Here is a 14101-nt window from a genome sequence, read left to right on the forward strand (position 1 = left end):
GGGTTAGACCTACACACCCACTGCCATTAGAGCTCCTTGACGGTGACTCCTGTGATGCTCCATAGACTGTCTGAACCACATATCTCACTCAATATAACCTGCTGCTAACTCAGACTGACAGAGACATAGTCAGGGACAGGCCTGAGGGCTAGCTAGAGACAAGCCAATGAGAGGGACACCATAACTTCAAACAATTGTATTCTCTGCTGGAGCCTGGTGGAATCTTTTAATGTTTGAATCTGTTTGCCAGTGGCCAGTGCTGTTGTCGGTGTAGCTATTTGCTATTGAAAAGCCATCTCTTCCAGGGATTTTTTTTTGATTGTATCGTTTTGAAAATATGAATCTTAATATGTTGATTTGCTATGGGGAAATAAAACCCTGATATAATGCAATAGTAAAAGAAGACGACAACATATGAATTATTGTGCTTTATTCGATTTGTAAGACTTGAAAGCCATTTTCTGTTAATTCAATACACAAATACAGTATATGAATGGTCACATAATATTTATTTCATACATGTGTGTTCCTGTTTATGTTTTGACGGAGAAATAGGACTAAATTAGCATCACAGTATTCATATCACAGGCAAGATCTTTTTTCCAGGTATCAGCTCACACTGTACATAAAAAGTTACTATTCTTTGAGAAGAGCTGAAAGCACCACAATTTAATATCAAGTGTGTTCAACTGCTGCACCATTTTTGTGATATTTTATTCAAACTACAGTTCCAGTCAAAAGTTTGGACACACCTACTCATTCACCTACTCATTTTTCTTTATTTTTACTATTTACTACATTGTAGAATAGTAGTGAAGACATCAAAACTATGAAATAACACATGGAATCATGTAGTAACCAAAAAAGTGTTAAAGAAATCTAAATATATTTTAGATTCTTCAAAGTAACCACCCTTCGCCTTGATGACAGCTTTGCACACTCTTGGCATTCTCTCAACCAGCTTCACCTGGAATACTTCCCACATGCTGAGCACTTGTTGGCTGCTTTTCCTTCAATCTGCGGTCCAACTCATCCCAAACCATCTCAGTTGGGTTGAGGTCGGGTGATTGTGGAGGCCAGGTCATCTGATGCAGCACTTCATCACTTTCCTTCTTGCTCAAATATCCCTGACACAGCCTGGAGGTGTATTTTGGGTCATTTTCCTGTTGAAAAACAAATGATAGTCCCACTAAGCCCAAACCAGATGGGATGGCGTATCGCTGCAGAATGCTGTGGTAGCCATGCTGGTTAAACTTTCCTTGAATTCTAAATAAATCACAGACAGTGTTACCAGGAAAGCACCATCACACCACCTCCTCCATGCTTCACGGTGGGAACCACACATGCAGAGATCATCTGTTCCCCTACTCTGCGTCTTACAAAGACACAGCGGTTGGAACCAAAAATCTCAAATTTGGACTTATCAGACCAATGGACAAATTTCCACTGGTCTAATGTCCATTCTTGTTATTGGTGTCCATTAGCAGTGGTTTCTTTGGAGCAATTCCACCATGAATGCCTGATTCATGCAGTCTCTTCTGAACAGTTGATGTTGAGATGGGTCTGTTACTTAAACTCTGTGAATACTTTATTTGGGCTGCAATTTCTGAGGCTGGTAACTCTAATGAACTTATTCTATGCAGCAGAGATACCTCCGGGTCTTCCTTTCCTGTGGCGGTACTCATGAGAGCCAGTTTCATCATAGCACTTGATGGTTTTGCGACAGCACTTGAAGAAACTTTCAAAGTTCTTGAAATGTTCCATATTGACTGACCTTCATGTCTTAAAGTAATGATGGACTGTTGTTTCTCTTTGCTTATTTGAGCTGTTCTTGCCATGAAATGGACTTGGCATTTTACCAAATAGGGCTATCTTCTGTATACCAACCCTACCTTGTCACAACACAACTGATTGTCTCAAACACATTAAGTTAACTTTTAACAAGGCACACCTGTTAATTGAAATGCATTCCAGGTGACTACCTCATGAAGCTGGTTGAGAGAAAGCCAAGAGTGTACAAAGCTGTTATCGAGGCAAAGGGTGGTTACTTTTAAGAATCTCAAATAGAAAATATATTATGATTTGTTAAACACTTTTTTGGTTACTACATGATTCTATATGTGTTATTTCATAGTTTTGATGTCTTCACTATTCTACAATATAGAAAATAGTAAAAATAAAGAAAAACCGTGGAATGAGTAGGTGTTCCCAAACTATTGACTGATACTGTATGTTGAAGGTGTAGTGGTAAACGATCTAATGCCAAGGCACTTTCCCATGTCTTCTTAATATTAAGTGAAATTAGATTTCATTAAAAATAACTGAAAATTATTTAAGTCTGACAATAGAACTACACACAAATGCAGTGCTAACAGATACAACATGCTTTCCCCTCATACAACTATAGAAAAGTGCAATGTGAAGTGCTAGGCAATATAAAAATATAAATATATTTGGAAACATCTTGAAATCTGAATTGGAATACAGCGTATGTTCTTGCTCGCTTTGAGGATTTTGGAAAGCCAATATTTAAGGTAGCACACAGTAGTTACACCTTAATATCAACATTTTTGTAAATAGAGCCTATTGATCAATCAACATGTGAACTGTAACTGAAAGCTGGACCTAAGATAAACAAGTGTCATCTAAGAGCAATGTGTAGAGTGATTGACGGAGAATGGAAATCTATGGCTCTGTGGCAGGTGGTGGTTCTTCCAGGCCCTGCAGTAATTCGGCATATGCTGTCGAGTTCATGTAGCGTGGGTATGAGTCTCTCTGCATCAGCGTGTAGATCTGCTGCTGGGCGTCCTCAAACGTGTGGGACGTGGGCTCCAGCATGTTCTTGTTGATCACGTCTCGAACATGTGAGTCCAAACTCACCTGGAGAAGTAATTAAACAACCAGAGAAGTTGAATAAGAGCAGTAGCGGTCTAATGAATAACTGTAATAGGTCGGAGGAATGTGAAATCAAGAGTAGTCTTGCTGAAGCAAGTCACACTAATGAGAATACTCTATGGAGAAAGCATTTTAGGCTTACAGCTATAAATGAGCACAATTATAGGATAGTTCAGTCTCAAGAAAGGCCAAAGCGGTGTAAACTCACCTCTTTAGGGGAGAGGATAGAAATGAAGTCCTCATAGATCTGTCGTACTTTCTCCTCCACCACAGTTTTGTTGGTCTCCTTTTTGAGCTCTTCGCAGGCCAACCAGAACATCATGTTCTCTTCACTAAACTCTGTCCTTAGGAACTGTCGGAAGCAGCCCCGCCCTGCGGGGCTCTTCATCAGCCTCTCAAACGACATGGTCCATATTGTCGCATCCTCCAGAGTAGGCTTGGGGCTTCAAAAAAAGGGGCCGGGCTCTTTATTTCATACAATAGATGTAGTTGTTTAATGTTGACGTTTCAGCTCTAGCTCTATATAATTACATATAGAACTCAAAAGATTACATCACATATTAGTAATTTAGTAGGATCTCTCTGTCTGGAGATTTTATTAAACAGTCTCAACCATATCCCCTTTTCTTGTTTTTCCTAAACTATGTAGCTAAACCTATGGGGTATATTTACTGTGTAGTACTGTTACCTGTCATCACAGTTTGCGATTCCATCTGCCCTCCTCTCATAGGTGCTTCTTTGAATCCTCTCATCCTCTGTCATAACAGTCAGACTGAAAAACAGTGAAAAACGGAATAGAAATAGAAAATGTACTGTATGCACAATGTAGGGTTTTCGGCTATTGTCAATTGGCGTGGAGGGCAGCAGGCATGTTGTTTGTTCCAAACTGTGATCAACAGTGGTGGTAGGTGCACATGTCCCGGATGCGTGAGTTCTGCACGGAGGTCTTGTGTAAACACTACTGTCATCCAGTCCTTAGAGATGTGCTGGAGTTAATTTAAACACCTAGTGTAGCAGTCACCTGTAGCCTAATTAAAGGCAAGTGAGAATCCACCACATCTGGGCTCTCCAGCCACACACTGTAGCTCTGCGACAATTAGCACAACTTAATTGAGGTTGATGTGGAGACAGAGACTATTCCCACTCCCTGAGGTGTGAATTAGCATGCTCTTATTCTGCACACAACAGGTAGTGCTGTCCTAAGAGAGCAGTCAGAGGAAGAGGCATAATCCTTGCTTACGTATACATCTATGACTTCAAAACATAAATGTCCCTGTGGGTTTTGTCCACAGAGACTGTGTGTAGCTGGCAGATGCTCTGTTTGTGCCATGTGCAGATTATATTGTACAGTACATTCGGGAAGTATTCCCTTGACTTTTTCCACATTTTGTTATGTTACAGCCTTATTCTAAAAATATGTTTTCCCTCATCAATTTACACACAGTATCACATAATGACAAAGCAAAAACTGTTTTTTCTAAATGTATTACAAATAAAAAACAAAATACCTTAATCAAACCTTTTGCTCTGTGACTCGAAATTGAGTTCAGGTGCATCCTGTTTCCATTGATCATCATTGAGATGGTTCTACAACTTCATTGGACAATTAAATTGATTGGACATTATTTGGAAAGGCACACACCTGTCTATATATGGGCCTACAGTTGACAGTGCAGTGCATGTCAGTGCAAAAACCAAGCCACGAGGTCGAAGGAATTGTATATAAAGCTCCGAAACCGGATTGTGTCGAGGCACAGATCTGGCGAAGGGTACCAAAAAATGTCTGCAGCATTGAAGGTCCCCAAGAACACAGTGTCCTCCATCATTTTTAAATGGAAGAAGTTTGGAACCACCAAGACTCTTCCTAGAATTGGCTGCCTGGCCAAACTGAACAATCGGGGGAGAAGGGCCTTGGTCAGGGAGGTGATCAAGAACCCGATGGACTCTCTGACAGAGCTCCAGAGTTCCTCTGTGGAGATGGGAGGATGTTCCAGAAGGACAACCATCTCTGCAGCACTCCAACAATCAGGCCTTTATGGTAGAGTGGCCAGACGTAAGCCACTCCTCAGTAAAAGGCACATGAAAGCCCACTTGAAGTTTGCCAAAAGGCACCTGAAGACTCTCAAAATGTGAGAAACAAGATTATCTGGGCTGATGAAACCAAAATTGAAGTCTTTGGCCTGAATGCCAAGTGTCATGTCTGGAAGAAACCTGGCACCATTCATACGGTGAAGCATGGTGGTGGGAGCATTATGCTATGGGATTTATTTCAGTGGCAGGGACTGAGAGACTAGTCAGGATTGAGGGTAAGATGAATGAAGCAAAGTACAGAGAGATCATTGATGAAAACCTGCTTCAGAGTGCTCAGGACCTCAGACTGAAGTGAAGGTTCACCTTCACTAAGCACACAGCCAAGACAACGCAGGAGTGCCTTCGGGACAAGTCTATGAATGTTTTTGAGAGGCCCAGCCAGAGCCCAAATTGAACCCGATTGAACATCTCTGAAGTGACCTGAAAATAGCTGTGCAGCAACGCTCCCCATCCAACCTGACAGAAACGGCAGAGAAGAATGGGAGAAACTCCAGAAATACTGCTGTGCCAAGCTTGTAGTGTCATACCCAAGAAGACTCAAGGCTGTAATCGCTGCCAAATGTGCTTCAACACAGTACTGAGTAAAGGGTCGGAAAACTTATGTAAATGTGATATTTCAGTTTTTTATTTTGTAAAAATTTGCTAACATTTCTAAAAAACAAACATTGCTTTGTCATTAAGGGGTATTGTGTGTAGAATGATGAAGCAAAAGACAATGTAATCCATTTAGAATAAGGTTGTAACATAACAAAATGTGGAAAAAGTAAAGGGTTCTGAAGACGACCGATTGCACTGTATGTAGGTTGCTCCAGATAACGGCGTCATGTGCATAGGGGGCACGTGCCCCCTCAGAGATGTCCTGTAAAATATAAATATGTTTCATTTTTTGTTTGTTGTCTCTCTGTAATACTACTATCCACCTAGCAATTTTATGAAGTTGGTGTCAGGACCCGGTTGCGAACCCGGGTCTCCGGAGTGAGAAACAGTCACTAAACCAACTGAGCCACGAATAGTCAGCAGAACCAAGAAGATGAGGCAGACACAGCAGTACTTGAGACGGTGTATTTAATGAAGTAAAAAGTGAAGTTCTTCAGGAAAACATGTAACTCCACAACCTCAAAAGGAATTCCACAAGAACAAAGGCAATCCTCCAAGACAAAAAGGCAAATCCACAAGGTGGAAGGCACAGCACAAAAAGCCTCAAAAGATACTCAAGCACAAACAAATAAGAACAAAAAACAGAACTCCACAAGAGTCCACCGGGATCAACAAGAGCTCAAAGAGTACTAGGGCTGGGTGCTAAATACAAACACAGAGCAAAGAACTGAGTAAAACAAAGGGTTTAAATACAATCAGGGGAAACGAGGCACAGGTGCAAATAATAATGGGGATCAAGGGAAAACAAAAGGTCAAAAGGCACAATGGGGGCATCTAGTGACCAAAAACCGGAACAACCCTGGCCAAATCCTGACAGAATCCCCCCCCTAGGAACGGCTCCTGACGTTCCTACCAGCTCTCTCAGGGTGGAGGGCCCTGAACTGACGAATGAGGTCAGTGTCCAGTATGTCTTTGGCAGGAACCCAGGAGCGCTCCTCGGGACCGTAGCCTTCCCAGTCCACCAGATACTGCCAGGACCGCTGCACCCAGCAGGAATCCAGTATCCGATGGACGGTATAAGCCGGCTGGCCTCCAATGACACGAGGCAGAGGTCTGTCTGCCGGGACAAGGGGAGAAAAAACAACAGGTTTTAATAAGGAAATGTGAAATGTGGGATTAATCTTAAGGGATCTGGGTAAGTGTAGGCGATAAGAAACAGGGTTAACTCTCCTGGCAACCTTAAAGGGACCGATGTATTTTTGGGACAGCTTGCGAGACTCCACCCATAGTGGTAAGTCTCTTGTGGAGAGCCAGACTCTCTGGCCGGGGTGCAGGGTAGGCCCGGGACGGCGACGTCTGTTGGCTTGTTGTTGGTACCTCTGTGAGGAACGCATAAGATTAAGACGGGTCTTCCTCCACATAAGCCGACAGCGTCTGACGAACTTCAAGGCTGAAGGCACTCTGACTTCTGCCTCCTGGTCCGGGAACAATGGAGGGGCATAGCCAAACTGACACTCGTGCGGGGACATACCAGTGGAGGAGGAGCGCAAGGTGTTGTGCGCATATTCGGCCCAAACAATGAAGGACGACCATGTGGACGGGTTGTTACGAGTCATACATCGGAGGGTGGTTTCCAGCTCTTGATTCATCCTCTCTGTTTGGCCGTTGGACTCCGGATGGTACCCTGAAGATAGACTGGCAGAAGCCCCCATGAGTTGGCAGAAGGCCTTCCAAAACCTTGAGGCGAACTGGGGACCTCTGTCAGAAACCATATCTTGAGGAATGCCGAAGACTCGGAACACATGATTAATTACCAACTCAGCCGTTTCCTTGGCAGAAGGTAACTTAGTCAGAGGGACGAACCTGGCCGCCTTTGAAAACCTGTCGATTATGACTAGGATAGTAGTATTGCCATGGGATGGAGGAAGGCCAGTAATAAAGTCCAACGAGATATGGGACCAGGGACTGTGGGGAACAGGTAAAGGGTGAATGAGTCCTTGCGGGCGGAGGTGAGAAGATTTGCCCTGGCAGCACACGGGGCAAGCATTGACGAAAGTGGCAACGTCTTCTCTTATGGTAGGCCACCAGAACTTACGCTGGATGAACTCCAAGGTGCGACCTACGCCCGGGTGACAGGTGAGGCGAGAGGAGTGCCCCCACAGAAGGACCTGAGTCCTCACTGCCTTGGGGACAAACAACCGATTGGTAGGACCTCCTTTCGGGTCCGGTTCAATAGCTTGAGCTCGTCTCACGGTATCCTCAACTTGCCACGAGATCGGAGCCACGATCTTAGCAGCAGGAAAGATAGGCATGTCCGTGTCATCTCGAATGGCAGGAGCGTAGACTCGGGACAGGGCATCCGGTTTGAGATTCTTCGACCCGGGCCGATAGGTGAGGATAAACTGGAATCGATTGAAGAAAAGAGACCATCTAGCTTGTCTAGAGTTCAACCGCTTCGCCTGCTGGATATACTCCAGATTTTTGTGGTCCGTAAGCACTTGAAACGGGTGAGAAGCCCCCTCGAGCCAGTGTCTCCATTCCTTCGATGCCATCTTAACCGCTAGGAGTTCACGATCCCCCACATCGTAGTTCCTCTCAACCGGGGTAAGCCGGTGTGAGAAGAAAGCGCACGGATGAAGCTTCTTGTCTTCACCCCTCTGAAACAGGACAGCTCCAACACCAACCTCTGAGGCGTCTACCTCCACCACAAACGGTTCATCCGTAGTCAGTAGTATCAGGATGGGAGCAGAGAGGGCGTGCTGCTTGAGTCCTTGGAAGGCCGTCTCAGCTTCTCTTCCCCACAAAAACCTTGCATTGCCATCCTTGGTTAAAACTGAGAGAGGGGCTGCCACCAAGCTGAAGTTCTTGATGAACTTGCGGTAAAAGTTAGTGAAGCCCAGGAAACGCTGAACTTCCTTAACGGATTTGGGGGTGGGCCAATCCGCTACCGCCCCTACCTTCCTGGGGTCCATTTGGACTCGACCGGGTTCCACTACAAATCCCAGGAATTGTACTCGGGATGAATGGAATTCACATTTTTCCGGCTTAACGTACAGATGGCTGTCTAGGAGGCATTTGAGTACTTGTCTGACATGCTTTGTGTGTTCTTGAAGAGAGCTCGAAAAGATGAGGATGTCATCCAAGTAAACGAACACAAATATGTTAAGCATATCCCTAAGAACATCGTTTTTGAGCGCTTGGAACACCGCTGGGGCGTTGGTCAGGCTGAAGGGCATCACCAAGTATTCATAGTGACCAGTAGGCGTGTTGAAAGCGGTCTTCCACTCGTCACCAGGTCTGATCCGCACAAGATGGTATGCGTTCCGCAGGTCAAGCTTAGTGAAAACAACTGCTTCCTGGAGCAGCTCGAAGGCTGTGGCCATAAGGGGTAGCGGGTAACGGTTACGGACGGTTATGGCATTGAGTCCCCGGTAGTCGATGCAAGGACGTAATCCACCGTCTTTCTTGGCCACAAAGAAAAACCCTGCTCCCGCCGGGGAGGTGGATGGACGCATGAGGCCTGCTTCCAGAGCGTCCTTGATGTAGGTATCCATAGCAGCTCGTTCGGGTGGAGATAGGGAAAAGATCCGACCCCCGGGGGCAAGTGCCCGGAAACAGTTCGATGGGGCAATCATAAGGTCTATGGGGTGGTAGCATGGTGGCCCTCTGTTTGCTAAATACCAGTTTGAGGTCATGGTAACACTCGGGAACTCGGGTCAGGTCGATGGATTCTAAAGACTCGGGAGTAGAACTCGGGGAATTCGGGAAAATACAAGTAGCTTGGCACGTAGGACCCCACTGCTTGATAGTGCCCACAGACCAGTCGATGTGAGGGTTATGGCTGTGAAGCCAGGGGTATCCAAGGACGAGAGGGAACTCAGAACAGGAGATCAAATGAAAGTTCATCAATTCCTGGTGTTGTGAAACTGAAAGTCGCAAGGAGGTAGTGACATGAGTGACAAGTCCAGATCCCTAAGGGCTTCTATCCAATTTAGTAACCCTCATGGGGTCAAGGGTGACTAGAATGAGCAGACGGGAGTTGGACGGATGGGAGGAAGTTATGTTTCCCGTTACAGTTCCCCCCGGTCTGTACGGGACAGAGCATTTCCCTGGAGCCCGGGACACGTGGAACGGAAATGGCCCGGTTTGCCGCAATATAGACAGCGTCGCTCCCTCATCCGGCGGTCTCTCTCAGCCTGGGAGATGCGTCCAATCTGCATGGGTTCCGGTGGAGCCAGCGAGGATAAAGGTGGGGACTCGGAGCTGGGACTGATAGGGGCTAGAGGTCTACGGTTGAGTTCTCTCTCTCAGACGCTGGTCAATGCGTGAGGCCAACTTGATCAGGGACTCGAGATTGTCCGGTGGTTCCCGAGTGGCCAGTTCATCTTGGATAGTGTCGGAAAGGCCTTTCAGAAAGCACACCGTGAGCGCCTCGTTGTTCCAGCCACTCGCTGCTGCCACAGTGCGGAACTGGATGGCATAGTCCGTCACGCTGCACCGACCTTGGTGGAGAGTCAGGAGCTGTTTGGCTGAGTCAGGACCACTGCTTGGGCCTTGAAACACTCGTTTGAATTCCTCAGCAAAGGCAGAGTAGCTGGCACAGCAGGAACTATGGGCATCCCACACAGCAGTAGCCCAGGCCAGGGCTTTTTCCGACAGCAGGGTGATGATATATGCGATCTTAGACCGGTCGGTGGTGAACGACGAGGGTTGCAGCTCGAAGGAGAGAGAACATTGGGTGAGAAACCCTTTACAAGCACTTGGATCACCTGAGAACCGTTGGGGAGGTGGAAGACGAGGTTCAGCCAGAGGGTTAACTGCCATGGGTACGTGAATCTGAGGTACTGGGACGGGAACTGTTGCCGGGGTAAGTCGATCAGATATCTGCTTTATGGAAGTCAGCATCTCCGACAGAAGATGATAATGTCTAGCCATTAAGGCCTCTTGCTGAACCAGGGCGGCTTCGTGGCGTTGGACAGTCTCCTGGTGGTGGGACAGCATGGCAACAAGGTCCTGGGAACTGGCTGCCTCTGGGTTCATTTCTGGCACTGTGTTTCTGTCAGGACCCGGTTACGAACCCGGGTCTCCAGAGTGAGAAACAGTCACTAAACCAACTGAGCCACGAATAATCAGCAGAACCCAGAAGATGAGGCAGACACAGCAGTACTTGAGATGGTGTATTTAATGAAGTAAAAAGTGAAGTTCTTCAGGAAAACATGTAACTCCACAACCTCAAAAGGAATTCCACAAGAACAAAGGCAATCCTCCAAGACAAAAAGGCAAATCCACAAGGTGGAAGGCACAGCACAAAAAGCCTCAAAAGATACTCAAGAACAAACAAACAAGAACAAAAAACAGAACTCCACAAGAGAGTCCACCGGGATCAACAAGAGCTCACAGAGTACTAGGGCTGGGTGCTAACATACAAACACAGAGCAAAGAACTGAGTAAAACAAAGGGTTTAAATACAATCAGGGGAAACGAGGCACAGGTGCAAATAATAATGGGGATCAAGGGAAAACAAAAGGTCAAAAGGAACAATGGGGGCATCTATTGACCAAAAACCGGAACAACCCTGGCCAAATCCTGACAGTTGGCTTTAGCTAGCCCAAATAGGTCCCCAATCTCCCAAACTCATAACTAGATACCAAGAAGCAATTTCAGGCTATCAATCAAGTAGCTAGCTTGTCTAACTCTCTTAGCTGGCATGCCAGCTGTCGGTGGACTTTAGAAACACAAAAAAATACTAAATTCACTGAATATGACCCACATTCCTTTCAATCTTATACTCAGATTTGAGCATATTTAGTTTCTTTAACAAAATAACTACAGAGGATACAGACAGCTCAAGAGGTATGCTTAGATATGCAGAAAAATAAACATATATTTTTTAATAGAATTAAGTATAATGATTATGGCTCTTGATTGCAGGAAAGACCGTTTCAGGTGTTTGAAAAATGCTAAATTCTACAACTTTCTGACTGGGGGCTTAGTCCCACTCCAGACCACTCCCCAGCCATCTTCACATACTTGGTGCCCCCTCAGATTTTTGGGGTGCATGACGCCCCTGCTCCGGAGTGCAGAGTTTTGGTATAAGCATGGTATATATAATGGAAGGTAGCTATGGGTTATGTCCCAAATGGCACCCTATGGGCCCTAGTCAAAAGTAGTGCGCCATATAAGGAATAGAGTGCCATTTGGGACACAAACCCTTACTATGGATAGTATAGTGGTACCTACCAGGAGCAGCTGCAGCAGCAACACCAGCAGAAACAACAGGCATTGGAGGCGTTGGAGGGCATGTTCCCCATCCTGTGCTGTGATTGGAGGACACTGGCCGCGGCTTCCTGGTGCATTTGCATCTGTCTCTTGCGCATCTCCAGCCGCTCTGACCCCATGGGCTGCAGACCAGGACACACAACACCACCCTGAGGTTGTAGTTGAGACAGACTCACAATACTGCAGACCCCCCCCCCTCAATACAGCACACTGCACTCACAATACAGCACACTGCACTCACTTAGGCTGTACAATCTGGAAACTCGAGTTGGTTCAGATAATTCCCACATAGAATGCAGGCATCAGTCATCTACCCATATACTTATATCCATATCTTCTTGTAGATAACATTGAGGGAGTGAAAAATATGCCATTTTAAAGACTTGTACACAGTGGCGGATTTAGGTATAGGCGACATGGGCAGCCTCCCAGAGCGGCATCTTGACGGGGGCAGAACGGGGCGCCCACACACATTTTTTGGAATGGTGACAATTGCGCGATCGGTTTTCTAGCGCTCATTTGCACGCCACGTCAATGATAGCATGTCACCGTGTTGTACTGTGGGTCAATTAACCTTTTCGGAGTGGGCGCCCTGATTCTAGTTTGTGAGCGAGGCAGGCTACTGCCTGGGAAGGTCTCCCACTCAGAAGCAGGAGATGGGGAGGGAAGCGACCTCAGATCTCCCAACTGGGAGCCGGAGATAGGAGGAGCAGGGGAATCTATCAAATAGCGCACCTCTAAATTCGTATAGTACTAATGCAATTAGTAAAATCAGACACACTACGAAATGCTACCAAATAAACCACAATTCATTCATAATACTGTGAATATATAGTTACACAGACATATTGTTGCATTTTTTTCCTGTTTTGTGCGAAATCGTTAAGAATAATATTAAACCAGTCTGCACACCACCAAGGTGAATTGGTTTGGTCTTGACTCTTGGTTACCAGTGTTGGGGGATGGGTAATGTATTGATGCTCGAGTGCCATATCAACACAAATTTGTTTCTATTTGTCTTTGATACTTCTTTTTGATATTTATGAGTCATATTTTTGGGGGTGGTTCGCCCAGGGAGCCATACAAGCTAGAACCACCACTGCTTGTACAAAATCTCGAAACCACGTAAAAATAGTAGTCTATTGAGGGAATCCCCACGGCATGTCGTCACATCAGCTCGAGCGCGCATGTCTTGCGGAATGCTCTGACCACTTCAACAGAGCAGAATGATCGCTGTGCGAACTTCTTTTCACTGTCAAAGCGATAACTTATTATAGCGAGAAATGTAGTACCAGTTGGCTATGCAAAATACCGTCATTGACATTACATACATAAACATATATAAGCTATATCTAAGCTATTAAACGCCTATTAAGCCTAACATTCGCAGGATCAAATCATTTTAACGCGCTCTGGGGTGAGAAATGCATGGGATGAGAAAGACGAGGCGTTGCTGCCTCCATTCAAGCATCCTCAGATACAACACAGATGGAGACTTGGGGGTTAGAGCGCTTTTGTTTTGTTTTGACCATTTATTAGGTTAATCAATATTGAGAATATTTTAAACGAAATACTGTATGCTGACAGTATAATAACGCATAAGGTGTATTTTTCTTTCAAGATGGAGAATATGGCATCTAATGATCTGATGCAAATGATGACTACAACAGCAGCAATAAATAAATAAATGACCATTAAATTCGGTAGCTATTTCCAAAAGATAGAACGAGATTGTCAAGAAACCATGCTGGCAATAATTATCTAGTGTCCATCATTTTCCATTTAGATTGCTGAATCTAATTCAAATTGTAGCATTCAATTATATTTCATAGCGGAAATTCCAATGTAACTGTACTCACTGTGTCACCATGAATGCCAAAATACAGGTGATTCTTGCCTCAATCACAACCGTCTGCACTGTGTTGCAATTCGTTTGCTCCATGCGCATGCGTTTTGTTTGAGTGCAAAAAAATATGTTCTGCAGCTGAATCGTTGAAGGGCAGACCAGCTTTTACTGGAGGCTTCAAGCAATGTTTGATGATGCTCTCATAGCCTCATCTGTAGCAAAGGCTACTTCACAACCACTGAATGAAACCTATCCATGATCCACCCACCATGAGTAGCTAGATTTCCATCCAACTGGCGGCAGATTTTCATGAAAATATTCGAAAATCCACATGTAGAAAATATGCGCAATTTAACCAGCACTAGTGTTGTCACCAAACGGACTCGTACCAGA

General features: G+C 45.3%; 1 protein-coding gene across 1 annotated transcript; it reads right to left on the minus strand.

Moving 5' to 3' along the window:
• Nucleotides 1–2139: 2139 nt before the first annotated feature.
• On the minus strand, nucleotides 2140–13819 carry LOC123991715 (regulator of G-protein signaling 20-like). Its single transcript, XM_046293365.1, has 5 exons — nucleotides 13722–13819; nucleotides 11824–11984; nucleotides 3584–3667; nucleotides 3104–3338; nucleotides 2140–2880 (listed from the first exon to the last, which is right to left on the minus strand). Exons 2-5 carry the CDS (start codon nucleotides 11979–11981, stop codon nucleotides 2686–2688), a joined length of 672 nt encoding a protein of 223 aa, XP_046149321.1. The 5' UTR covers nucleotides 11982–11984; nucleotides 13722–13819; the 3' UTR covers nucleotides 2140–2685.
• Nucleotides 13820–14101: the final 282 nt, after the last annotated feature.

Source organism: Oncorhynchus gorbuscha, linkage group LG12, assembly GCF_021184085.1.
Source record: "Oncorhynchus gorbuscha isolate QuinsamMale2020 ecotype Even-year linkage group LG12, OgorEven_v1.0, whole genome shotgun sequence".
NCBI lineage: Eukaryota > Metazoa > Chordata > Actinopteri > Salmoniformes > Salmonidae > Oncorhynchus > Oncorhynchus gorbuscha.

What these genes read in the sequence shown, in the direction of transcription:
- LOC123991715 (XM_046293365.1), bottom strand. Translation starts at nt 11,981, where the DNA reads ATGGGGTCAGAGCGGCTGGAGATGCGCAAGAGACAGATGCAAATGCAC. An exon ending in ATCGCAAACTGTGATGACAG is followed by an intron (nt 3,339 to 3,583) that starts GTAACAGTACTA and finishes CTTTTTTTGAAG; the next exon opens with CCCCAAGCCTACTCTGGAGG. An exon ending in CTATCCTCTCCCCTAAAGAG is followed by an intron (nt 2,881 to 3,103) that starts GTGAGTTTACAC and finishes TTACTTCTCCAG; the next exon opens with GTGAGTTTGGACTCACATGT.